Raw genomic sequence first — 26,740 nt, 5'->3', positions numbered from 1 at the left:
GAGCCAACCAAATGGGCTGAAGGGGCTAGACCAGCATAGATCCTGCATTTTCTCAAAACTGACCTGCCAGGGCCTCTTCCTGCCAGGGTCCCCACTGAAGAGTGGGGAGTGGAATCAAAATTGCAGAAGGTTGGGATAATGAAAAGAAAAGGAAAAGAAAGAAAGAGAAAGTCCAGAAAAGATTTGGGGAGGAGAACAGAACCAAGATATCTCAGAAAGCAAGCTACTGTATTTTTTAACACTACATAAAACAATGGGAGAGGGAGCTCTGTGGAGTTAGAAAAGACAACTGAATGAAGTCTTTTTCTAAAAGTTCAGAAAAACTCATTTCACTTAAAAATGAAATGATTGTGTCCAAACCCCATAAAAGTTACTGTAAGGAAGACAGAATGAGAATAACATCCCTACAGACAATGAAATCACACCAAAAAGTAAATAAATAATTAAATAAAACCCCCAAAAAAAGAACGACAACCAGAAAAAAAAACCCATAACACGCTATTTCACAATGAGCTAAAATTTTTTTAAATGGTACAAGACATGAGACATAATATAAATCAGATTTAGAAAAACAGAAATGTAGTGATAGAATTCAAGAAAGAATTAGAAATAAAAGAAAAAAAACATTAAAAAAAAAAAGAATGACCGTATTATACCAGGTTAACTTTGAAGCTTAAATTATAGCAATAGTTGAGCTTTACAAGGATTTGTTGAGCTTCTGTCTTGTGACAGTTTCTTTGCAGTTGCTGTAGAGAATGTTCCAGTATAAATTCTGGTTTTAATGTCATCGTGATTACTACTAATTCAGACATCCTAAATGTAAGCATCTGGGTATAAACAAAATAGTAATAATAACAATAAAAATAATAAAGCATTCTTTAAAGGGCTGGCCTAGAGATGCATGTCTCTAAGACAACCTCCAGCATCTTCCCATTGCACTTACAATAGCATCCAAACACCTGGGACTTCCCTGGTGGTCCAGTGGCTAAGACTGCACTCCCAATGCAGGGGGCACGGGTTGGATCCCTGGTCAGGGAACTAGATCCCACAAGCTGCAACTAAGAGTTCATATGCCACAACTAAAGACCCGGGGCAGCCAAATAAATAAATAAATAAATATTTTTTTTAAAAATCCAAACACCTAAGCCTTACCTACCCCACCCTGCAGACCTCTTCTGTCACTGCTACTTAATTTCCTTCTATGCTGTCCTTCACTGAACTGTGCTTCACTCTGGCCTCTCTTTGTTTCTCATACAAAGTTTATTCCCTTCTTGGGACCTTTGCGTTTATAGTCTGCATCTGAGACTTTTCCCACTTTTACTCAGCTGGATCCTTTCTTACTCAGGTCTCTGCTTAGGCCTGCACTCCAAGAGACCACCCCTGTTAACTCTGTCTAAAGTAGCTCCACCTTTCTCATCATTCTGCTTTTTTCTGTCCTCATTTCAATCTGTAATTAACTTGTTGATTTCTTTGTGTGCTTGTTTACTGTCTGCCTCTCCCACTAGAAAGGGAGTTCCGTCAGAGCAGGGACCCTGTCTGTCATGTTCACTGATGTGTCTCTAGCATCTAGAATAGTGCCTGGCATACAGCCTGCACCCAGTAAACACTGGTTGAATGAGTGAGTGAATCACAGACCCATCAAGGGTCAAAAATGAACGTCACATTCCTCATGTGATCATTCCAGGGGAGACACTCCAGGGCCTGAGAGCGAATCTCACCAGTGCCATAGAAACCCTGTGTGGCGTGGACTCTTCTGTGGCCGTGTCCTCGGGCGGGGAGCTCTTCCTGCGCTTCATCAGCCTTACCTCCCTGGAATACTCTGTAAGCCCCTGCCCTCCCTCGGTTACCTCTCTATTTCTCTGTTTGGCCACAAATATTCTCAGCTTTATCTGGATCCTCCCTTTCACCTCATTTTGCTCTTTTCTTCCTAGGATTACTCCAAATGTAAAAAGATCATGATTGAGCGGGGAGAGATTTTTCTCAGGAGAACATCACTGTCGAGAAATAAAATTGCAGACCTGTGCCATACTTTCATCAAAGATGGGGCGGTGAGTAGATCTTGATCATGTGTGGTGATTGGGAGCAAAGACTTTGGAGTTAGACTCCTGGGGTAAAATCCTGCCTCTGCCACTTACTTGCTGTGTAACCTTGGGCAAGTTACTTAACCTCTCTGTGCTGCAGTTTTCTCATCTGTCAAATAAGGGTAATAATAGCACCTACCTCATAGGGGTGTTGTGAGGATTAACGAGATGGTATGTGTAAGGACGCTGCACTATGCCCGGCACATAGTAAGCACTGTCTAAATGTAGATGATGATATCATAGGTGGTTGTCATTTTAAACAGGCAGAGAAAAACCCTGGGACAGCGTGGATGATTCTTGATTTGATAAGGTGTCTTACTAAAAAAAGTATTTTTTGTTACTGGATATGTACTAAATTAATCTGAATTAAATTAACACAGCTCTTGTCATTGGTTCATACTGACTGTCTTCCTGCTGAATGTTAGCACTGGATTGAGATTTTTCATCTTCATTCCAAACGCTCTTACAGAGATACCGCCAAGTGTTGATAAGCTGAGTGAGGAAAGACGGGAGCTGCACATCAAGTCAGTCTCCCAGCAAAGGGGTCGTAAAACTTTTATGACGTCTCTCCCGGCAGCACGCCTTCTTTCTGCCATCTAAGCCTCCATCGACCATAAAAGTATTCACTTGCATCTGGACTCTTGTCCACTGTTTTATTACCCCTTTCCCAATTTTTGAAGTCTTTTTTTTTTTTTTTGGAGTCTGTTATTAAATAAATGACGTAATAGATGCGAGTGGAACTTGTACACAAGCCAGCTGCAAACAAAGCCATTTTGGGGCCAAGCGGAGGCAAGCCTGTGACTGCCTCTCGCCGAGGCCTTCTTCTGCAGACTCGCTGCAGGAGTCGTTTGCTCTAGTGGCGTTCGGTGTGTAATAACCACCCGCATCAGTGCTATTTTGGCTAAATTTCCAGCAGAGCTGCTCGAATTTGAACATGCAGATGAACCACCGGGGGATCTTTTAAATGAAGATTCTGATTCAGTCGGACAAGGGTGGGGCCTGAGAACCTGCATTTCTAACAAGCTGTTGGGCGAGGCCCAGAAAGGAGCTAGGGAGCTACGTCCCTCCACCTTGCTTACACTGTCCTCTGCACTCTGTTCCTCAGAGCAGAGATTACATCTAAGTATCTGCAAATTGTATCCAGTCCACAGATGGGTTGTGTTTACCCTGAACAGCGTTTATCAGTTTTTAAAAATTAGTTAGCCAACATTGAAATATTGGATTTTCAGCGCCTCTAGAAAAACCAGATGATCTGGCCACGGTGGGCCCACATGACAACAGCTGGAGCTCAGCCTTTCCACTCTGCTGCTGGCCCCAACCGGCCCCCTGCATTCCTTTATGCTGCCTGCCTGGTGCCTGTATGCCCAAGCGTGCAAACCATGTCTTCGAATTAGGGAAGCCAACCCAAAGGAACCTAGCAGAGCCTTCAGATATAAAGGCTTTTGTATCTGAGTAACACCGCATGGAGATGTCACTTCTGCGCTTGCTACGGGAAGAGGAGACCCATAATATACTCCTCTGGCAGAAAACTTTTTCGGCTTGTATATGGGCTTAAACTCAGTGTACTATCGAGGATCTCCTTTCTGATTACAGCTGATTTGTGAGGAAGCATACGGAGAAGCTTTAGGGTACCAGGAACACGCATCAGAGGGTCATAGAGTATGGGTGATCGCCAGAAGCTTGCCCTTTTGACAGAGCTTTCTCTGCCCACAGAGAATATTAACTCACGCCTACTCCAGAGTGGTCCTGAGAGTCTTGGAAGCAGCCGTGGCGGCCAAGAAGCGTTTCAGTGTGTACATTACAGAGTCACAGCCTGACTTATCAGGGCAAGTATCTTTCCATTTGGTTATGAGCCCAGCAGTCCTTTTAAAGAGCAAACTGAGGATTAAAATCCATTGTAAGAGGAGCCAGAATAGGCCCCCAATTTGCCAATCAGTCAGCATTGCCTTTGACAGTGCCCATTCCTGCCCCTGGAAGAAAAATCACCGTGAATTTGAGGTAGGTCACAGTACAGGATCTAGGGGTTTTATTTAGTACTTAAGTCAGAGGAACAGCAACTGAAAGATTTTTATCAAGGAATAGATAATTCACCTCTCATATCTAGCCAGAACATAATAAAAGAAAAACCCTTTTTTTCTGAATTTACGTATCTTTGTGTATCCCCAAGAGCATCGTTCTCCTAAAACACATACTTCCTTCTAAAGGACCCAAATTCTTGTTTCCTTAGTCCAGAGTCTCAGGATCTGCCCCTTAATCCATTAATATTAACTGAGTTTCCAGCTAAAGTGGTTTATCATTGTCCAAATTAAGTGACTCACCATACACCACTATGGGACTTTCCTGGACTTTTTTCTAATGTTCTCAAACTGTCATTTCCAGTAAGAAAATGGCCAAAGCCCTCTGCCACCTCAGTGTCCCCGTCACTGTCGTCCTGGATGCCGCTGTTGGGTAAGCGCCTGGCTTCCCCTGCCACAATTACTTTTCCTCACCCACTCCCAGGGGTGGCTTAGAGCAGCGCTTCCAGATGGAGGGTTTGAGTCTCATTCATAAAACTGGACTGGGCAGCGTCCTGCCTCTTAACTGATAGCTGGGCTAAACCAGCAAGCTCATTATAAGGTCTTGATAGTGTACAGACAGGGCGATAGGATGTCAGGGAGAGTGGGAGTCATTTACGTGGTATCACAGTGCGTTTTAAGAGCAAGGTGCAGAGGTCAGGTCAGCACATGTGATCAGCGCTCCCTCTTCATCTGAAGACACGGGCTGCCCTCGGTGGCACTCTGGGATTCTTCGCCTCACCTGTGCAGCTTCGCTCCTAAAGCCGAGGTGACGTGCTCCGTGGATTGGCAGCGTGCCTCGCAAGAGAAAACAGGAGTGGTAATCCCTTGGAAAGAAAACACATAAGGAGATGATTAAGGAGATTAGGAATGTGTTTAAGAGTAAACATTTTAAAGAATTCTACTAATTGCTCATTTTATTTTTTTTAAAGCTCTATTTATTATTTATTTATTTTTGGCTGCGTCGGGTCTCAGTTGCAGCACGTGGGATATTTCGTTGCGGCACGCGGGCTTCTCTCTAGTTGAGGCGCACGAGCTCAGTAGCTGTGGTGCGCGGACTTAGTTGCCCCGCGACATGTGGGATCCTAGTTCCCCGACCAGGGATCAAACCCACGTCCCCCGCATTGTAAGGTGGATTCTTTACCACTGGACCACCAGGGAAGTCCCTAATTGCTCATTTCAAAAGGTAAATTGGCCTTCACCCTACCTGCAAGATTGTTGAATTACATAACATTTTTCTCCAACTTCAGATCACATCAGGTCTTTAAATTTTGTTTGTATTAACGTAGAAAGGAAAATAGAATGTGCCACATGTAGTAAGGATAAATGCCGGGTCATGAAATCCTTGCTTCAGCTACAAATGTATGCATGTACATTACTGGGTGGCAGGGTGAGTTACACGTCTTATTGTGGTGTAATGACCAAAACAGGTCTTGGTGCCCCTGTAGCAGAACCGGTAACAGTGCCAGGGGTTGTCTCATGTGTTCAGTGCTCTTTGGAAGAAAGTTATGAGAGGAACTTAACCTTGGTGAAAATGGAGTATTAATCTTTGCAGGTGATGATGCCACTGAGAAGAGCAAAGAAAAGGGAGCATTAAAGAATTGTTTTTAGGGGCTTCCCTGGTGGCGCAGTGGTTGAGAATCCGCCTGCCAATGCAGGGGACACGGGTTCGAGCCCTGCTCCGGGAAGATCCCACATGCCGCGGAGCAACTAGGCCCGTGAGCCACAACTACTGAGCCTGCGCGTCTGGAGCCTGTGCTCCGCAACAAGAGAGGCCGCGACAGTGAGAGGCCCGCGCACTGCGATGAAGAGTGGCCCCCGCTTGCCACAACTAGAGAAAGCCCTCGCACAGAAACGAAGACCCAACACAGCCATGAATAAATAAATAAATAAATAAATAAATAAATAAATAAATAAATAAATAAAACCCAGAAGTTTAAAAAAAAAAATTGTTTTTAATTTCCTTAGCTACATCATGGAGAAAGTGGATCTTGTCATTGTTGGTGCTGAAGGCGTTGTTGAAAACGGAGGAATCATTAACAAGGTAGGAGCATCAGTTCTCCACGGGCCCTTGCTCAGGGCGTGGAGCTACATCACTGACCTCAGACACCCAGCTAGCACTGTATTATTAACGATCCGTTCCTCTAATCCTGCTTAGCTTCAAGACTCCACCCCTGCAGCCAATGGCTTCCCCGTTCCCATGAGCCATTGCAGCGGTCAGATTTTGTTCAGATTTCTTCCTGCTTTGGAGATTGATTTGTGTAAATTAGGAGAATGTAAATTATATTTTTTCAAAACATGCTTTAACTGGAAAGCATTTGAGTTTTTGGTTGGTTTTTCTTTTTTAATGGAGCATATTTGACATCAGTATAATGTTTAAAATTTATCTGTTGCTTAACATGGAAAGATTTCATGATAGTTTGTTGTATGTGGTAATATATAACAAAAATTTGCCATTTTAATCATTTTTAAGTGTACAATTCAGTGGCATTAATTACACTCACATTGTTGTGCAACCATCACCATTGTCTGTCTTCAAAACTTTTCCATCACCCCGAACTGTCACCAGTAAGCAAAACTTCCCATTTTTCTCTCCCCATCCCCTAATCTTTCTCCCTCTGTGATTTTTGCCTATTCTAGGTACCTTATATAAGTGGAATCATACAATATGTCCTTTTGAGTTTGGTTTATTTCACTTAGCATGATGTTTTCAAAGCTCATCTATATTGTAGCATGCGTCAGTGCTTCATTCCTCTTTATGGCTGCATAATGTACCACATCACATTTGTTTATCCATTCATCTGTTGATGGATACTTGAGTTGTTTCTATCCTTTGACTATTGTAACTAATGCTGCTATGAACACAGGTGTACAATTACCTATTTGAGTTCCTGTTTTCAATTCTTTGAGGTATATACCTAAGAGTGGAATTGCTGGATATTATGGTATTTCTGTGTTTAGCTTTTTGAGGAACTGCCAAACTGTTTCCCACAGTAGCTGCACCATTTTACGTTCCTACCAGCAACATACAAGGATTCCAAATTTCTCTACGTCCTTGCCAACACTTGTTTTTCTAACTATAGCCATCCTAGTAGATGTGAAGCAGTATCCCATTGTGGTTTTGACTTGTGTTTCTCTAATGACTAAGAATCTTGAGTATCTTTTCATGTGTCTGTTGACCATTTGTATATCTTTGGAGAAACGTCTGTTTTCTTTTTTAAAGGTCCTCTTTAATTCCAAAGCCAGAAGTACATATATTACGTTCACTCATATACTTTCTGTTGCTTCCACTTCAGGTGTGCTATAAGATCTCACCCTTCTCCGCTTTTCTCTGACTTCCCAGATTGGAACCAACCAGATGGCCGTGTGTGCCAAAGCACAGAACAAGCCTTTTTATGTTGTTGCAGAAAGTTTCAAGTTTGTACGGCTCTTCCCACTAAACCAGCAAGATGTCCCAGATAAGTTTAAGGCAAGAGTTTTACATATTTGAAGGGGTATATTTGAGTGTAAACTGAAACCTTTGAAAAAAAACGCAGTGCTAAGAATGTTCCATTAAGTTACTCACTTCCCACTGCTATTTTTTCCAATACTCAAGATACAAAGATAAGTTGGTGGCTGTTGAACAGCCTAATTTGTCCCCAGAATTTAAGTCTTTGTCTCTCATTCAATTAAGCAATAGATACAGGCCGAGGAGGCAGGGGAAACTGGTAATAGTCGAAGTTTTGGCTCAGCTGTCTGGGCTCACTTGCCATCTCCACCACTTACTAACCATGTGACCTTGGGCAAGTCCTTTCATTGTAAGCTCTGTGAACTTCAGTTATCTGTACAAGGGTTATGACAATTCTGAGATAATCCACGGGAAGAACTTAGCACAGTGCCTGGCACTTAGTAAGCTCTCTATAAATGCTCTGAATGGTTGTCTTGAGAGGTCTGGAGGAGTTAATCCAGCACACCAGTGAGGGGACACGTGGCTTAAGTTTTTCTTTAATGATCTGCTCACCCAAGCCACACTTGTCCCCCTCGCCAGTGTGCTGCACAGCTGGCTTCCCCCCGTTTCCAGAGAGCACTTTGAGGCAGGAGCACACTAATTGCTCAGGCCAAGGCCTCTCCAGTTCAGAGCCCTGAACACGTGGGGCAGACTAACGTATGCTTCCTGTCTCCTCAGTACAAGGCAGATACTCTGAAGTCCACGCAGACTGGACAGGATCTCAAAGAGGAGCACCCGTGGGTCGACTACACCTCCCCTTCCTTAATCACACTGCTGTTTACAGACCTGGGGGTGCTGACGCCCTCAGCAGTCAGCGACGAACTCATCAAGCTCTATCTGTAACCGCCGGGCCCTTTCCTGCTGGCACACAGCTGATGCTGGGAGCAGCCTCTTGGCCCCTCCATGAGCCAGGCCAAAACTGAATTGTTTTTTATGAAATTTTATCGACTAAGGACTTAAAATCATACGTCTTGGAGAATTTTTTATTCATTTCAGTCTCATCTAAAATATGTTCATGGTTCCCCCAAAACCCAACCTAAATTGTGCTTATGGTTTCCAGACACTTTCATTCATTTCCAGTTTCCAGAAATACAAGTTAGATTATTGGCTACTTGACTGATGAAAGAAGATGTGCCCCGTCCCCCTCCCTTCATCTTCCCCACACTCCAGACTTATTTATTTGCCAGAAGCATCAATGAAAGCCATGCAGGCCTAAGAGAGCAGGGGTCCCAACTGCAGCCAGGCGCCCCTCCAGCAACCAACAGCCGCCCCGGATGCAGGCTACACGGTGCCGTGTGAGAAAGGCAGGAAACCCTTGCTGAATCCGCATCAGGCTTCCGGCGGTGAACGTGAGCTGAGGGCTGTCATCTCCAAAAAAGGATCAAGCCAAACAGAGTGGAAACTAACACGAGGACCCAAGACAGGGAGAAACAGCGTCTTTGGCAGGAGTATCCTGCACGGCTCACCACTTACGAAGACGCCTTCCAGAATATTTGCAAACTTTAATTCTGTATCTGGAAAAGACGTGAATTTAAACATGTTTGGGTCCTGAACAGCTTTTTTAAAATTGTTCTTGAGAACAATTCAGCATCTTTTCAAATAAACTGTATGCAAGATTTTGATATGGCGTTGTGTCGGTACTGCAAGCTGACCCCAGGCCCAGATGTATTGTCCATCTTGGTAAAGACACTGTGCAGCCACCTTCACACACTTAAGGCACAATCAGAATGAAATACAGTTTATTCAACAGAAGGCATAATAATTTTCTTTTCCAGAATGACTTGCTTCCTCTGTTCGTCAGATACTCACCAATAAAACAGTACTAGCGGCTGTGCAGGTGTTCTGTGCAGTACATCAAAGAGAGAACTGAAGTCCAGGGAGAAGGACATCCAGGGAGATCAGGTGCCTGAAAACACTGAGGAATTTTAAAAGGCCTAAAATCAAGTCACGTCAGTATCTTTATGTTAAAAAATAAGTATAAAATAGCCACCAAAAAATGAGCTCTTTGAGTAACCCATCAAAATAAATATTGACATCTGTTATTTACACTCAGTTAATTTACATATTCTTCTGTTAGACTTCAAAGGCTGGTATGTTTTTAATAAAATATTCATGAGCGTGAAACCCCTCACATCTCCCCCGCCTGCAACAACAGTTTTGGGAGAGGTGGTTCTTCCCGGACGTCTGCTGAAGTTCTGCTGTTCAGTAGACGCAAGCGTGAGCTGTCTGCAAGCGCAGGGCAGCTCCTGGCATTCCCGGTGCTCTCATGCATTTCACCTGAGCGGCAGGAATCAGCAGTCATCTTCCAAATCTGAGATCCCCAAATCTGCTGTCTTGACTGATCTTTTGCCACTTGTCAACAGCCCCTTCTCGAATTCTTCTTCAGTAATTTTGCCTTTTTTAAACTTTTTCAAGAGCCTTGTGTCATTAAGAAGTTCTTCCATGTCCTCATCTTCGATATCAGAACCCTGAGTGCAGAAGAGATCAACAAGCTACTGAATTTCTCAGCAACAGTGTTCTAAGTGAAACCAGCATTTTTAATCAGTAACTACAAGCTCTTAGATCAGCTTCCACAAACAGCGCATTCCCCACCCAGGCCACCAAGGGAGTTTAGAAATCTGAGAGTCCTATGCAATTCCTATTAGAAGATAACTAGATACTACACTTCAGTGAAGCTTGTTCACAATTCTAAGTTGAGTAAATAATAAAAATGCAAACTTTACCTCTTTCCTTTTCCGTTTTTCATTCAGTTTTTTCTTCTTTTCCTTTTTGGCCTTCTGCTTTGACCAAGCTTTATTTTTTATGAATTTTCTTCTCCCTTCATTTTCTGTTTTCTCTTTTCTTTGTTGCTCCAATAGCTTCTGCCTCTGCTTTTCTCTGATTTTATCTTTAAATGGAATGGTGTCTGTACTGACGTCCACAGGCACGAAATCTGGAAACTGCTTCCCTCTCAGCTCTGGCATCTTGGGCATCCTCAGCAGGGCAAAACCTCGAGCAAGACTTGCAAAATCGAGATCTGATTAAACCAAAACGTTGCAGTTAGCACACCCAAAATAGGATTATAAGCATCAACCCACAGAACATTCATAGCAATATAATTTTGTCTACCTAAATGATCTAATGGGCTCATTTTAATTAGAATTAAAATAATTACATTTTTACTAAGAAGGAATACTCAGCAGCCAGTGTATTCTCTGTCTACTCAAACCCAAGGAAGACTGTCTTTTATTTTTTTTTATTTATTTTTTTGGCTGCGCTGCACAGCACACGGGATCCTAGTTCCCCGACCAGGGATCGAACCCGTGTCCCCTGCGGTGGAAGCGCGGAGTCCTGACCACCGGACCGCCAGGGACGTCCCAGGAAGACTTTCTTTTAAATGTTTAGAACACATTAACCCTGGCATAGGCCTGACATTATTATAAAACAAAGCAGTTTCATACTTGTAATACTTCTAAAACCATCAGATGTTTCAGATGGAGATACAATTATGTGAAGAAGTCCAACTTACCCTTTAATCTGAAGATGAGGTTACACTCATGCTTTGCATAAGCCTGGACGTACGACACAAAAGCTTTCATGCCCTTTTCAAACACAGCCCTGTCGGCCAGGGCCATGGACTTGAGCTTTGGAAGGAGGTCTACTGTGTTCTTCTGGACTTTCATCTCCTGCAGGGGGCACTGCACAGGGACCACAACGTCACTTCTGGCTGGAATCACCTCATCCCCAAGGCTACCCCATAAGAGCCAGTGCCAGTAAAACCAAAGGCAGAACAATCCATTTTAATCTTAAAGCAGAGGCCTGGAAGCCCAAATCCAAGCAAAGTATTTCACTTGGTCCAGAAAGTACTTAAAAAATTTTAAAGCAAAGTTTAAAATGAGATTTTACCTAACAATCCTGATTTCTGGTTGGAAAGTATGGCAACATAGGTCTATGTTCCCAACTAGTGATACTTAGCTGGGGCTGAGCAGTGGCCGTACCCCAGAGCCTCTCCACAGCCATAAAGCCAGCCAGGTTCCTGCACTGACATCACCAGCCTGGCCCCTGTGTGTCTGCAACCCCTAATCTAAGTTCTGGACCCCACTTGCTGGAAAAGAACTTTTTCAACTACCCCAGCATTGGACATTCCATAGGAAAAAGGAAGACAGCTTACTTTCTGGTTAAGTGCAAGGAAATTGACGTACGACTCTTCCATGGGAAGGAGGAACACAAGCGCACTGCCGCCATGGCCGATGCGGGCTGTGCGGCCACAGCGATGCACGAAGGCGCTGTGAACAACAAGGGGCGGGAACATGGTCACCACGTGATGCTGGCCGAGCAGAGCACAGGCCTGCAGCCGCACGGCTGATGCGCCTAAAATGACCCGAGGGGCTCCATCCCAACCCGCCGCTTATTAGTGCTATAGAACAGCTGGCGATTAAAGTACACGTGCAAACCAGAGAGGGTTCTGTTAGACATTTACTGTGAACTGTAAAACTTTTAAATTTATGCCTATCTGATGGTACAGGTAGGAGGACGCAGTCTCAGTAGAAAATTTGGAAAACAATGAAAAGCGTAAAAAAGAAAATAAAAGTGACCTATGAGGACCACCCCCCTCCCCCAGGAAGTAACAACTATTGCTTACGCGTTTGTATTTACAGGTGCTTTCCTATGTTTGCAGGCATTTATCAGGAATATATGCTTACTTTCAGAGAATAACTGACATCTTCATATATGGTATATATATTGTTCTCCTTTAAACACTTTATCATGTGCATTTCTGCAAGAACTTTAAAAAGTATTTGAGGGACTTCCCTGATGGCCCAGTGGTTAAGACTCTGCACTTCCAATGCAGGGGGCATGGGATCCATCCCTGGTCAAGGAAGTAAGATCCCACATGCTGTGCGGCGCAGCCAAAAAATTTAAAAATAAATAAGTAAATAAAAAAGATCTATTAAAAAGTATTTGAAAATGACTGAAATTTCTGCATAATACAGTATCACTATTGACCTATCAATGATAGCTCACCAGTTCCCTTATTTTTGCTATTTCGTAATGTTTTGACAACCATCATTACGTTTTCTTCCTCAGGATTCCTATTTCATTAGCCTAGATTCCTAGACAGAGCGGGTAACATTCTCTCATGCTGTACCTGGCATTGCTGGGAGGGTCGTACTGCAAAACCCAGTTTACTTCAGGAATATCTATTCCTCGGGCCATCATGTCCGTGCACACTAAAATCCCACTAGAAAATGAGAAAACACCACGCTGAGTAAGGAGGCCACTGTCTCCCTCACCGTCAAGCAGTCTTTACTGAGGGATGACAGTAACAACACAGGTTGCAGAATCTCTCACAGAAGCAAATATATAGGAATAACACTTTGATTTTTCTTCCTCCTAAGAACCTCTAGGACTTTACAAGTTCTCAGTGAAATCTGTAAAGAGGTGGGGAGGAGACACTGAGAAGATTTTTTGAATTAGCATATTTCCATTGAGGGAAAAGAAAAAACAAACAAACACAGTATTTGGTCTAATCCTTTGCAGCCATTTAAAAAAAACATGAAATTTTCCCTCCCAGACTGTCGTGTATGCGTCAATTCTATCACTTTGCCTAAAAGATCGCTTTTAACATAGCCAGAAGGCTCAATGATTAAGAAACACAGAGAAGTATTATTTCTATGCACAAACAGAATCAAGTTATGATCACTAGAGCCACAAGTTCCCTCCAGCCTAGCCACCGGCTGACAATCTGCAGCCTTTAACGGGCTGCTCCTGTCTGTTCTGTCATTCAACAAACAGCTACCAAAGCCGCACTGGGGCAATGAACACAACACAGGTTCCCGTTCTTATGGAGCTTAAAACCTAGCAGGGAAGTTGACAGATAAGTAAGGAAGTCAGTGTAGCAAAGTGTAATGGGGTCAGGACAGAGGGCAGGGGCTCTGGATATTTATACAGAGAAGATATGATGACCAGGTTGGAGGAGGAAGAGAGTTCCAGGCAGGGAAACACGTGAGGGTTTCGAGGCAGAGCGACCTGCAAAAGAGCAGAGTGGCTGGAGATCCGCCACCTCCAAGGAAGCCAACCCACCTTTGCAATTTGCGGAACTCCGTGAAGATCTTATTGCGCTTATACTTCATCTTTCCGTGAATGCACATTATGTTCACGCCCTTCACCAGGGCCTCCAGAGCCTTTCCACAGTACTCCACGCAGGCGCACGTGCTGCGAGAGGGGACAGAGGGCTTAGAGTCGCAGGCCGCCTTGGTCCTCCTGCGACGGGGGGAGGGAGGCCGCGAGCACTAGATGCAGTGGGGGCCACCCAGTCGTCCCAGGAGGCTGCAGAGGAGAACGGCCGTGCATATCATCCACAACTAAGCTCTCGGCCAGGGGAAGGCCAGCCTTTTGACAAAACCCCTTCAGCAGGAGTTAAAACCCAAACAAAGTATTCCTACTGTCGAAAGCTGTTCTAGCAAGGGGATCTCCCTGGCTCCCTGAGAAGCTAATGAAACTGAAGTAGTCCTTCACAACAAGAACAGTGACGTCTTAAATATAGCTTTACTCCTGTCTTTCCTTCAGGGAACTGCTTCTTCCCCAGTCAGTGCAGTTCCCAAGGGCTCAGCAGAAGCCAGACCTTTCAGGTCCTCTATCCTAGACATTGGACTTGGAGTCGAGGACAAAAGGGGACTGGAGCAGGGTCATCCCAGTGAGGCTGTGCCCTAAACAGATGGCCATCTGGGTCCCCCAGATCCTGTCTTCCCTAGAGGCGGTGCACCCAACTTTCTCTTTGAGTCTGTGAACTCCCTACACAGCCCCCTTCTAATAAAGTTCACCTTTTTTATTTGAGGGATTCCAAAGGGATGTCACATCCTTTTGTAGATGAGGGACCTGAAGCTTACAGAGAGGCAGTATGAGTGAGTGGCAGAGGCAGAACCAGAAGGAAGGTTTGATTCCATCTCCCATGTTCTCCCACACCAGGCTGCAGGATTCCAATTTGGGCTAACTCCTGTCTAAATCTCCTGTCTTAAACACCTGTGCTAACTGACTGCTGCCAGATTCCCCAGTTTCCACCAAGAGTCACATCAGTACATAATAAAGCAGTTTTGCACACTAGGGTCACAACCCACAGATCCTGAAAGCAATCTGGTGGGTTCTGAAATCAATTTGGTGAGTCTGGACCAGCATTTTTAAAAAATTAGAGCAGAACAGAACAGAAAGCATCAGAATACATCCCACCTAGTCAAATGCAGTTTTATTAAATCTTTGTTTCAGTTTCGTGTGTGTGTGTGTGTGTGTGTGTGTGTGTGTGTGTGTGTGTGTGTGTGTGTGTACCAGGTTGTGTTTCTAACTGTGGGACAGTACAGCTAATGCATTTTATTGGTGACATGATGGATGGAAAAGAAACATAAAATTCTTTTGGTGTTGCCAAAAAGACAACACCACAGGTATATCTGGAGGAGGAAAAAAACAGCCCAAAGGATGCACACATCTGTTCCTATCTTGCGCTCTGACAACAGGACACACCCCAGTGTGGCAGACACTAGGCTGGCGGATCAAACACCCTCCCAACCACTTCCTCCTTCACCTCCCTCTACTACAGAGGCTGGGACAGCTACCCACTTGTTTTTTTCCCATCTCCTAAAGTGAGGGGCTGCTGGGTGACCCACCTTTGGCCCATACAAGGAAAGCAGAAGTCAGCTTGGGAGGGGGCTGTCTGAGAAAGTCTTTTGCTTTTCTGATTAAAAGGGCCGGATATAGCGAGCACTGCCCTTCCCCCCTCTCTGCCTTTCCTCTTTTATCTGCTTTCAATGCAAATGTGGCAGCAGGTGTCACCGTGGTCATCTTAAAACTAGGAGGTGACCTACAGGAAGGAAAGGCCAAGACAGCTAAAGAAACACTGGTCTTGACGTTGCTGAGACGGAAACCAACGTCAGGAACTGCCTGCCTCTGGACTTCTTTTTACAGGAGAAAAATAAACCCCTCCAGCTTGAGCTGCAGAAGTCATTTGCAGCCAAACACATTCCTAACAGACAAACAACCTGAAGGCTACACACATGTGCACGTTCTGGGTGTGGCCGAACTCCAGAAGTATTATTACCTGAAGAAGACCAGGTGTTTTTCCTGCTTATGATTTCGAAGAAAATGTACCAGCTGATTAAATTTCTCATCTGCCTTACATACCTACAAAATAAAAAGGAAAACCAATAAAATAAAAACAAATTTGCTGACAAAAACAACCCCATAGCTATCTTCAGTTTCGGCCTTAAATTTTAAGGAATCTAATTTCCTCCGTGAAAAGGGACAGACGTTCGTCAGAATGTTACTCAGTCTACCGAGACCAGAATAAACATCAGCCTGGGCTGCTGACACACGTTAAGTCACAAAGTCATGTAACTGAGGACAGGGAGTCACCCAGTGCGGTAAGTACCTCCCAAACCCCCAACATGCAGACAGCGCCATGCCGGCCATAACACCATCCCCAGGGGATGGTCTTTAAAATGCACATCCTTGGACACAGCATACAGATTATGATTCATGTGGAATTGGACCCAAGGGTCCGTATTACGTAAGAGTGCCCAGGAGATCCTGAGACACAGCCATGTTCAGAAATCACTGCTCTAAGGTAAACACAGGTCTCCACAGCAGAATACACAGAATTATTTCACAGGCCTCCATGGAGACAGACTCCAGCCTCCCCTAATAACGCAACCGAGTGCTCCTAACCTGGAAGCATTTAAGTCCACCTGAATGCATCCCCCTATTTTTACCCTAACCAAACCCTCAGTCTGGGACTTCTTTCTCACGCACTCAGACATCTCTAAATGCAGTCACTTAAATGAACGCAAAAGAGCAGAGTGGAGCAGCGGCCACAGTGGGCTCCAAAGCTAATTTATTACTACTTACTACACACTAAGCGCTGGCCTAAAACCTTCAGCTGTATTAATAAACCAATCCTCCACCAACCCTACGAAATGGGTGCTAACATTTTACAAGTGGTGAACTCGTGCAGTTAGGAAGGGACAAAGCCTAGCTGTGCAGCTGGGCGGCCTCGCCCTCGCACCTCTGCTCGTAACCACTACACTATCCACCACCTCCTCCCTCCCCTGGGAAAAGCCGGCCTCCTAACTTTACCAGCCCGGCTGCAAGCAGAAATAGCAACACCGGGTATAACACCTCCTGCCTGATTTCAAACGCATCCTCCAGGCAGCTGCAGCAGAGGTGGTTTTCTGATCTGCAAACTTTCTGCCTTCAATCTCCCCAAGAATCGACCCAAAGGAGAGCCACCTCATCGCCCTCACAGTCCGCAGCACGAGGGACACTGGTTTGGAAACGGCCCACTTCTCCGTGACCATGTCACTGTGTTCAGGAGCTGAGTAGCCCCTCTCGGCCAAAAGAAAAGCCCCACCTCCTGGCTGACGATTTCGATGTGCCTTGTCAAGCAGTGACACTGGCCTGCGGGTTCTCCCAGTTCCCAAATGGCGCTGCCACCCTGGCTGACCATCCTCTCTAGATGCCCCTGGCCCGACCCAGTGATGGTAGAGAACAGAAGAGGGTGGCCTCATTACTAACAATCACATTTCCAAAAGCCCTCCCACTGCTTTGTGAGGAAACTAAAAGTAAGGGCAGCTAGGATTTACTGCTGCAAATTCAGCAACTCCCAGCTGTAAATCGAAAAACACCATTTAGGTTACAGAGCAGAACACTGTCGCCCAACAAAGTCTCCTTCAGAGAGGCCATAATTCGATTTTGTGTTTCACCTGCACGTCTGGCTGTGCCCTTCTCTAACTCAGGCTCATATTAATGGGCCGGGAACCCAGCATGTCCCGTGCCTGCACCCAGCACACCCCGTGCACGTGTAATAAAAACATTTGATCACTTGGCGACAGGAGGTCCATACACACCGTCCTTGGAGACTCTGCTTAAAATACAGTTACGCCTGTGTTAACTTCCTTATTCACGTACTTGCTGAATGACAAGCATCATCACACATAGCATGTACCCTAGCTCTGTCCTCAAATGCATTTTTTTATATTAATTAATTAATTTTTGTTTTTGGTTGTGTTGGGTCTTCCTTGCTGCACGTGGGCTTTCTCTAGTTGCGGCGAGTGGGGGCTACTCTTTGTTGCGGTGCACGGGGCTTCTCACTGTCGTGGCTTCTCTTGTTGTGGATGCATGGGCTCTAGGTGCGCAGGCTTCAGTAGTTGTGGCACACAGGCTCAGTAGTTGTGGTTTGCGGGCTCTAGAGCGCAGGCTCAGTAGTTGTGGTGCACAGGCTTAGCTGCTCCGCGGCATGTGGGATCTTCCCGGACCAGGGCTAGAACCCGTGTCCCCTGCATTGGCAGGCGGATTCTTAACCACTGCGCCACCAGGGGAGCCCCCCAAATGCATTTAAAAATGTGCCACAGGGTATCATTTTATAGATTTAGTTTCCTAGAAAACTGAAAGCCAGTCTCTAGAGCACTTATTTTTTGCTTGCTTGTTTTTTTTTTTGGCGGCACCACGCAGCATGCAGAATCTTAGTTCCCCAACCAGGGATCAAACCCGTGCCCCCGCAGTGGAAGCACAAACTCTTAACCACTGGACTGCCAAGGAAGTCCCATTTGCTTGCTTATTTGTTTTAATTGCTAAGAGTCAACATATATCAGTGGGAACACTGTACATCATATTGATAAAACTTGGAAAATCTAATAAGTTGTTAAAACAATTATTATAGCTGATCATTTAAAAGGAAAAACAGGACTTCCCTGGCAGTCCAATGGTTAGGACTCCGCGCTTCCACTGCAGGGAGCGGGCTCAATCCCTGGTCGGGGGACTAAGATCCCGCGTGCTGTGCGGCGCGGCCCCAAGAAAAACATAACTAAGCTTACTGAAAGCAGTTCAAGTCAAAAAAAATTAGTAATTTTTTTCAGTAAATTGCTTTGGCTTATAATACTTGTTTTATTTTTTCCAGCTTTACTGAGGTATAATTGGCAAATAAAAATTGTATATATTTAAGCATATTTACACATTAAAAATCTATACATGTATACAATGAAGGTGTACGAAATGATGACATGCACATACACTGTGAAATGATTATCATAATCAAGTGAATTAACACACCCAGCACTTCACATAGTTCCCTTTTGTATTTGAAGAACTACTCTGTTAGCAAATTTCAATTTCAAGTACACGACACTGTTAACCCCAGTCCCCGCGCTGTACCTGAGACCCCTACATCCTCCTCGATGGCCTGCAGGAGCCCGTGAGACCGACCACCCAGCGCTCACCATGTAGTAGTTCTCCAGGCGGGAGGGGGTCTTCTGCGTGCTGCGGGCCGCCGCGCCCTTCTCCTTCACCGAGATTCGCACAGGGTTCCGGAGGCCTGCTCTCACCAGGTTCTCCACTTCTTGCGTCTGAGTGGCCGAGAAGAGGCCCGTTCTCCTCTGCTTCGGCAAAAACTCCAAGATGGTGTTTATGCTAAAAAGAGAGGGCTCATCTTAACCCCTCACTTATCAGCATAATCAACAAATGGTGTTTTATGATACTAAACAGGTTATTTTAAAAGACTGAAAACCATCACAATATTTACAGTAGCTGCTACTGGGAGGTGAGATTATGGGCGATCTTCATTTCTTCTTTATACTCTCATTTTCCCAAGGTTTCTTCAACGTAAGCATATAATTTTACTTTTATAATGGGGAGCAATTAAAAGAGTGAAATTAAGACAAAACTTTTTGAGACTAAAAACCATTAAACTGTACACTTTACATGGGTGAATTGTGTAACATATGAATTATATCCCAATAAAACTACTTTTTTAAGACTCACAGAAACTTTTAAAGAAGCCATGGAGGAAAACACATCTTAAGAACATCACAGACAGAAGAAATGGAATTTAAATTGTGTGGAAGAATCTGAAAGATTAAACATCCTAATGATTTGAAATTCACATGCGGGGACTTCCCTGGTGGCGCAGTGGTTAAGAATCTGCCTGCCAATGCAGGGGACACGGGTTCGAGCCCTGGTCCAGGAAGATCCCACGTGCCGCGGAACAACTAAGCCCGTGCGCCACAACTACTGAGCCTGCGCTCTAGAGCCCACGAGCCACAACTACTGAGCCCACGTGCCACAACTACTGAGCCTGCACTCTAGAGCCCGTGTGCCACAACTACTGAAGGCCGCGCGCCTAGAGCCCATGCTCCGCAACGAGAGAAGCCTCCGCAATGAGAAGCCCGTGTACCATATGAACAGTAGCCCCCGCTCACCACAACTAGAGAAAGCCAGCACACAGCAACGAAGACCCAACGCAGCCAAAAAATTAAATAAATAAATAAATAAATTTATAAAAAAAAAGAAATTCACATGTGGCTAATAGAGACAGTCATGGAGTAATAAAGGAATTCCATCTTGGGCTCCCTTTCATCCCGTGTCACCCGAACCCCATAAAGTCCAAACTCCAGTACCTCGCCTCGAACCCCATATCCAGAAGCCTGTCCGCTTCATCCAACACCAGGACCTCCAGGGACCTCACGCAGCTGGCCAGATCCAGGCCCTCTGCCTTCCTTCGGAACATGTCCTCCAGGCGGCCTGGGGTTGCCACAATGATGTTCCCACTATGAAAACAAAGTTAACATTTACCGCACTCGCTGGATCTCGGGGACCTTTGTGATTCCAAACACCAAGTTTTGTATTCCCCCCAGCAAAAGTCACCTAAAATGCCAGCGAAGAGAAGGGAGACCACCATAGTGGGAAGAGAAGGCTGCGCCGTGAGGGGACAGGTCTGGGTTCCAGGCTGAGATGAAGGGCAGACCTCAGCAAACTGGCTCTTAGGTCACATCTGGCCTCTGCTGTTTGTGTGACATTTTATTGGCACATAACTACACATCCTCCTTCATTCATGGGTTGCCTCTGGCGGCTTTCCCACGATAACAGCAGAGGTGAGCTGCTATGACACAGACTGTGTGATCGACAAAGCTAAAATAATTACCATCTGGTCCTTTACAGAAAGGGTTTGCTCACCCCCTGACTTTACTCAACCACTTTAGGTCCCAGGTCACTCATCTATAAAATGAGAATGTCAACAGAACTAGAGATAATTTTATGTAAAGATCACAAACTGGCAGACTGAAAGCCAAACGTGGCCCCCACAGACTGGGTGACCTGCAGGAAAGTTTTGTTGTTGTTTTTTTTAAATGTGAATTACATGCCAACAGTTAAAAAAATCTGGAGATAACACACAAAAATCTGGAATTCCATATTCTTTTTAAAAAATTCAAAACCCGGAGAACTGAGCCCAGAGTTCTGTGGGCAGCGATAAGCTGGGGGTGAGTACGCAGGCATGAACTAGCCAGTTCCCCCGACTCCCCGCCCACCCCTTCACACGTTTATAGTATCCTCTGAGCCCTGTAGCAACTCGAGTCTGTGACCCCTGCTGCAAAGTATCGCCCGTTGTAGCTGGACACAGCAAGTGCTCAAGAAAAATAGTTTTCTTTATTAAGATTCACTGACAAACTGGGCACAAATTCTACTGCTGCTCATTACAAACCTTACTCATCGTGGGACAATACAATGCCAAGGAGTGATGGCCATCGTGTATTCAAACACGCATTCCGAACGTTTATGAAACACCGGCCGTGTGCTCAGCGCCTCTCTAGGCTCTGAAGGTAAAATGCTGCCGGACAGACACCACCCCGACTTTCCCGAGCCTCCTGGAGACACGGAAGAGCCTGGCACGGGCAGCATCTGGGAGAAAGCCAGCCCGCTGTGGCAGCAGGGCGGGCTGTGAAGGGGGCAGCAGTGGAGAGTGGTGGCTCACAGGCCCTACGCAAACACTAGGATCTATCCCAAGGGCCAGCAGGAGCCACTGAAGAGCTTTCAATGAGTGACACGACCTGACTGGCATTCTGGTTGCTACGCGGAGCGTGGACTATCGGGGACAAGAGCAGACACACACAGAAGAGAGAGAGAGGCAGAGAAGCTACTGCAGGAGTCCAGGGGAGAAATGAGTAGGAGAGGTGGCGACGGGAAGGCTGACGGTTAGAGACACGCTCTGGAGAGAAAATGCAGAGGATGTGGTGACAGTTAACTGTCAGGGGTAGTGGAGGGGACGGTGAGGAGCCGAGGCTGAACCCCTGACTTCAGGAGAAGCAACGGGGGCAGATGAACAGGCAACTCCAGATGAGGTGCAAGTCTGGGGATGAAAATTCCAAGCTCCTGTTGTAGACGTGTTTGCAACAGCTGTGAGACGCCTGGGGAGATGCCAAGCAGACAAGTGGATTATCTGTGTGTCTGGGGCTCGGGGCGAGGTCAGAGACCACCACGGTAGGGACGAGATCATAAGCCCGTGAGCAAAATGGGAGGTTAGCCTGAAGAAAGAACTTTTTGTGGGGAGGGGGCTCCTGAAGTGGGGTGTTTCCGGTTAAGCCTAGATCACGTGTCGATTCCTCTTGGGTTCAATGCCAAGAGCAAGCAAGGCAACTTACCCGTGTTCCTTAAACCTCGCAACATCCTCTCCAGGATTCCTGCCTCCGATCCAGAGAATCTGGCTAAAACAAGAAAAGTGTCTTTGAGCAGGTCAGGCAAAATCACAGCCCATGGCTGACAGGGACCCTGCCTCCCATTTACCTGAACTGTGGGAAGGGCTTCGTGAAATGCGACAGGACCTCATCTATCTGAACAGCCAGCTCTCGCGTGGGTGTGATGATTATGGCGCCAACCTGCCCACGCGGGGGAAGGCACACGATTAGCAGAGCTCAGGGCTTGCAGAGCTGAACTCACACAAGACGCACCCTCCACCTAATGGACGAAGGTTCCCAGAGAAACAGCACTTCCTGGGCTTTTTCAGCAGTGCCCGGTCACGGTACACATCGAGAGTTGACCCTTGAATGATGGCGGGGTTAGGGATGTGAACCTTCTGCGTAGTCGAAAATCCGCAAATAATTTACAGTTGGCCCTCCACATAACCGGTTTGGTTCCTCCATATCCCAATTCCACATCTAGGGATTAAACCAACCTCGGCTGGTGTAGACCTATAGTTATTCACTACTGAAAGAAACCCGCATTTAAGTGGACCTGCACCGTTCAAACCCATGTTGTTCAAAAGTCAACTGTAGTTTGAATTATAGTCAGTCCTCATTCTGTTCTACAAAGCGGCCACATACGCTGTTAGCGAATACTGGACCATTGCTCCTGGGGAAATGGGGTTAGGTTCCTGCAAGCCTCTGGTCACATTTGTGTCGACCTATCAATACATAAGCTTGTTTTACATATATTTCTGTTTAAAGATACCTTATTTTGTAAGTCAACTATACTTCAATTAAATTATTAAATAAAGACACCTCATTTAATATATACTGTTGATTCATTAACATTGAACTCACAGCCAACAGCACTATCAAAAGAAGCTTATGTAACATGTATTTTCTCCGTAAGGCACATCACAGCCTCTTTGCACTCAGGAACACTCGATAGCACTTCAGCACTATGTTTGGGGGTTATTTTAAACAGTGAAATCACCAAAAAAAAAAAAAAAAAAAATCACAGCAGTAAGTTGACCAGGAAAAGGACACCTGCTTACAGCCTGAGAGGTGGAACGAGAAGGCAGTATCGCCCTGATCAGACTCAGCTGGGAAAGTGCCATAAGGCGACTCCCATTTGTCACTGCCGCACACAAGTACATGCATGAGCACGAAAGCACACTGAGTGCTGCTTTGGGGAGCTACAAATAAATGTTAAGGAGTAGGCAGATTCATAAACACAGAATCTGCAAGTAATGAGGACAGACTGTACTTTTTCCTTCTTATTTTTTCAAGCTTTTGACCACCTTCTTCCTCAACTGTGAACTCTCTGATGACTAAGTGAAAATAAACCGTTTAGCTATCCTCACCTGACTCTTTTTTAACTTCTCTTCCCTTCTCAGGAGAATTTCCAGGATGGGGATGATGAAAGCGAGTGTTTTGCCACTACCTGTGACCTGCAAAGGGCAGAAAGTTTCCGTTTGCTTTTCCTCACAGTTCATTTTGGAAGGAAAACAGGAAGACAGGCTGCATTTACACAAGGTACTCACCGCTTCTGCAGCAACATCTTTGTTTTTCATGAACAGAGGGATGGTTGCAGACTGAAAAGAGAGATGGCAGAGCACTGGTTAGAGGATGCCGGGACTCCACTGATGAGGCCCAGAGCCCGAGGGACACAAGGCTGGCCTTGGTCACACTGGACCCCACCACAAAGTGGACTCCGATTACAGTCACCACCAGGGACCCCAGTGGGGTCAGCTCACAGGTAATACAGCAGCGGTGTCTACACAGACGGCATGCAGGGCAAGTGAGCCAAGCTGGGATTTGGGGGTCCTGAGTTCTAGCCCTGCCTCGCCTACTCTTCCTCTCTGGACCAGGAAGGGTTTGAAGACACTGTGTTCCTTCCAGCTCTAGTATCATAAACAACGATTTAAATAGGCCCTCTAATTATAAACACCGCAGAAAACCCACAGGGTTACAAGAGGCCTGGCCCTTTGGGTGCAGCAACGAGCAGCTGAACTTGAAGCAGACTCCGGTCTTGGCTTCAAGGATGCCCCCTCCAGGACCACACTCCACTCCTGGTCCCCAGAGCCTGAGCTCACCCAGTGCAGCACGTGTAGGACTTTTCTAACTGCTTCAACACAAGTAAGTCTCAGCCTGGGTGATTTCTGTGCCTGCAAGGAACATTTGGCAATGTCTGAAGACATTTTGGGTTGTCAAAACAGGGAGGGGGGGCTTCCCCGGTGGCACAGTGGTTAAGAATCCACCTGCCAATGCAGGGGGACACAGGTTCGAGCCCTGGTCCGGGAAGATCCCACATGCCGCGGAGCAACTAAGCCCATGGGCCACAACTACTGAGCCTGCACTCCAGAGCCAGCGAGCCACAACTACAGAAGCCCATGCGCCTAGAGCCCGTGCTCTGCAACGAGAGAAGCCACCGCAATGAGAAGCCCGCGCACCGCAACGAAGAGTAGCCCCCGCTCGCCGCAACTAGAGAAAGCCCACGCGCAGCCACGAAGACTCAACACAGCCAAAAATAAAATAAATTTATTAAAAAAAAAAAAGAATGAGATTTTTCATTTGTTTTTCACACTAAGTCCTCAAAATCCATTGTACATGTCACACTAAGAGCACATCTCAATACGGACTCACCATGTTTCAAGTGTTCAATAGCCACATGTGAGTAACCACCACAGTGGACGGCACCTAGACCATCGACTCCAATGGCAGACACTGGGTCTTGTCTGCACTACAGTCCCAAGCATGGCACAGAGCACTGCCTGCTTCCTCCACATCTTTCCTGAGGAGCCTATGGACATCTCAACTTAACATTTCAAAACAGAACCCTCTTGATTTTCCCTCTGAAGCCTGTTATCCTTGCCAGCCTTCCTCATCTCAATAAATGATACCACCATCCACCCAGCTGCTAAGGACAAAAACCTCCAGGTCCCTGTAGATTCCTCCTTCATGAACCCCACATCTGGCCCCTCAGGAACCCTAAAGCTATCCCAACATTGACTTTTTTTTTTTTAATTATTTATTTATTTTTGGCTGTGTTGGATCTTCGTTTCTGTGCGAGGGTTTTCTCTAGTTGCGGCAAGTGGGGGCCACGCTTCATCGCGGTGCGCGGGCCTCTCACTATCGCGGCCTCTCTTGTTGCGGAGCACAGGCTCCAGACGCGCAGGCTCAGTAGTTGTGGCTCACAGGCCTAGTTGCTCCGCAGCATGTGGGATCTTCCCAGACCAGGGCACGAACCCGTGTCCCCTGCATTGGCAGGCAGATTCTCAACCACTGCACCACCAGGGAAGCCCCCAACATTGACTTTTCAATATCCACTGCTTCCTGTCTACTCCAAGCCACCATCACCTCTAACTTGACAGTGGCCTCCTAATGGACCTCCTCACTTCTCCTCTTATTCCTCTAAAGTCTATTCTCTACACCGCAGTCACATCCCTTCCCTTTCTGCACAGTTTCCCATGGAAGGCAGCTTCCCGCTGCATTTAGAATAAAATACAAGCTCCTACAAGGAAGACCCTGCACGATCCAGCACCCGGTCTGCTCACCTCTTACACTACTCGTGCTGCTCCAGCCACAGAGGCCTTCTTTCTGTTCCTCCAAGCTCATTTCCAGCCCCAGGGCATTTGCACGGGCATTTCTCTTTGCTGGAATATCATGCCCCCAATCACCCCACAGCCAGGTCCTTCTCATTCAGGTAGCAGCTTAACGACACCTCCTCCGAGAAGCCTCCCCTATCTTATCTCCTATCCTGTACCTTCTTGTCACTGTCTGCTCCACAACACTTATCACCAGCTGAAATTACCTTATTCCTTTATCCCTTTCTGTCTCTCCTGCATTAGAAAACAAGGCCCATGAGTGGGGACCAACACTGCAAAATCCCTGGAGCCTAGAAAAAAAGTACCCAATACGTAGTTTGTCCTCAAGATATTTCTTGAATAAATGAATAAAGTGGATCAGGACACTTCACTTAGCCCAAGTAATAATAACAACAATGACAGCAGGTAACATTTACTGAGCGCCCATGATGTGCCCAAAATTGTCTTAGGTAATCTCCGCAACAACCCTCTGGTAATACTATTTTCGTCATTTCACAGAAAAAGGAAATGAAGCACAGAGAGGTTAAGTCATTTGCCCAAGGTCTCACAGCTAGAGGGGGTAGGGGGAGAATACGAACCAGGCACTTGGGTCCCAGCACCTAAGGGCGGGGTGGGGGCGGTGAAGACCCTGGCACAGGTGCGCCGCCGCCTGCCGCCTCTGCCTGGCGATCATTAACCAGCTTGGCATCACCCGAGTCGGCGCAGCAGAAAGACGTGGCCAAAGTTCCAGCCGGAGGGGTGAGAACTCCAGGATGCGAGTCCTAACACCTACCGGCCGCGTCCAATTCAGCGGGTGCCGGGCCCGCCCTGAGCCTCCCTTTCCCCACCTGCCCCCTGCGCACCGAGGGCCCACCTCCCCGGCCCCGGGTACCTGCACCGGCGTCATGTGCGGGAAACCCAGCTCCCGCAGGACACCCAGCACCCGCGGGTGCAGCGGCACCGGGAGCGACCCCCAGGAACCCTCCGTCACGTGCTCCATGGCTAGCTCCGCCACCGCAGCTACCACTCCGACGCCTCCCGGGCGCACTTCCGCTTC

General features: G+C 46.3%; 2 protein-coding genes across 6 annotated transcripts; one reads left to right on the top strand and one right to left on the bottom strand.

Annotated features, from left to right (window-relative positions):
* Nucleotides 1-20: 20 nt before the first annotated feature.
* On the top strand, nucleotides 21-9,674 carry EIF2B1 (eukaryotic translation initiation factor 2B subunit alpha). Of its 2 annotated transcripts, none has more exons than XM_082353894.1 (8): nucleotides 21-819; nucleotides 1,685-1,821; nucleotides 1,932-2,048; nucleotides 3,795-3,911; nucleotides 4,465-4,529; nucleotides 6,104-6,179; nucleotides 7,479-7,604; nucleotides 8,301-9,674. In XM_082353894.1, the coding sequence occupies exons 3-8, from the start codon at nucleotides 1,956-1,958 to the stop codon at nucleotides 8,463-8,465; spliced, it is 642 nt and encodes a 213-aa protein (XP_082210020.1). In that variant the 5' UTR covers nucleotides 21-819; nucleotides 1,685-1,821; nucleotides 1,932-1,955; the 3' UTR covers nucleotides 8,466-9,674. The 2 variants fall into 2 exon arrangements, with proteins under 2 accessions (XP_082210020.1, XP_082210019.1); XM_082353893.1 differs by having other exon boundaries at nucleotides 24-819; nucleotides 3,795-3,907; nucleotides 4,461-4,529.
* On the bottom strand, nucleotides 4,536-26,740 carry DDX55 (DEAD-box helicase 55). Of its 4 annotated transcripts, XM_082353861.1 has the most exons (15): nucleotides 26,576-26,705; nucleotides 26,283-26,472; nucleotides 23,641-23,691; nucleotides 23,461-23,547; nucleotides 22,200-22,291; nucleotides 22,058-22,120; nucleotides 20,039-20,188; nucleotides 18,863-19,052; nucleotides 15,691-15,773; nucleotides 13,686-13,817; nucleotides 12,751-12,843; nucleotides 11,773-11,887; nucleotides 11,131-11,299; nucleotides 10,346-10,638; nucleotides 9,345-10,090 (listed from the first exon to the last, which is right to left on the bottom strand). In XM_082353861.1, the coding sequence occupies exons 3-15, from the start codon at nucleotides 23,668-23,670 to the stop codon at nucleotides 9,914-9,916; spliced, it is 1,674 nt and encodes a 557-aa protein (XP_082209987.1). In that variant the 5' UTR covers nucleotides 23,671-23,691; nucleotides 26,283-26,472; nucleotides 26,576-26,705; the 3' UTR covers nucleotides 9,345-9,913. The 4 variants fall into 4 exon arrangements, with proteins under 4 accessions (XP_082209986.1, XP_082209987.1, XP_082209984.1 ...); XM_082353860.1 differs by lacking the exons at nucleotides 9,345-10,090; nucleotides 26,283-26,472 and adding an exon at nucleotides 4,536-4,962 and having other exon boundaries at nucleotides 26,576-26,740; XM_082353858.1 differs by lacking the exon at nucleotides 26,283-26,472 and having other exon boundaries at nucleotides 26,576-26,737.

This window comes from Balaenoptera borealis (assembly GCF_965194805.1).
Source record: "Balaenoptera borealis genome assembly, chromosome: 14".
In the NCBI taxonomy this organism is placed as follows: domain Eukaryota; kingdom Metazoa; phylum Chordata; class Mammalia; order Artiodactyla; family Balaenopteridae; genus Balaenoptera; species Balaenoptera borealis.
This window is presented reverse-complemented; position numbering and strand designations above follow the sequence as displayed.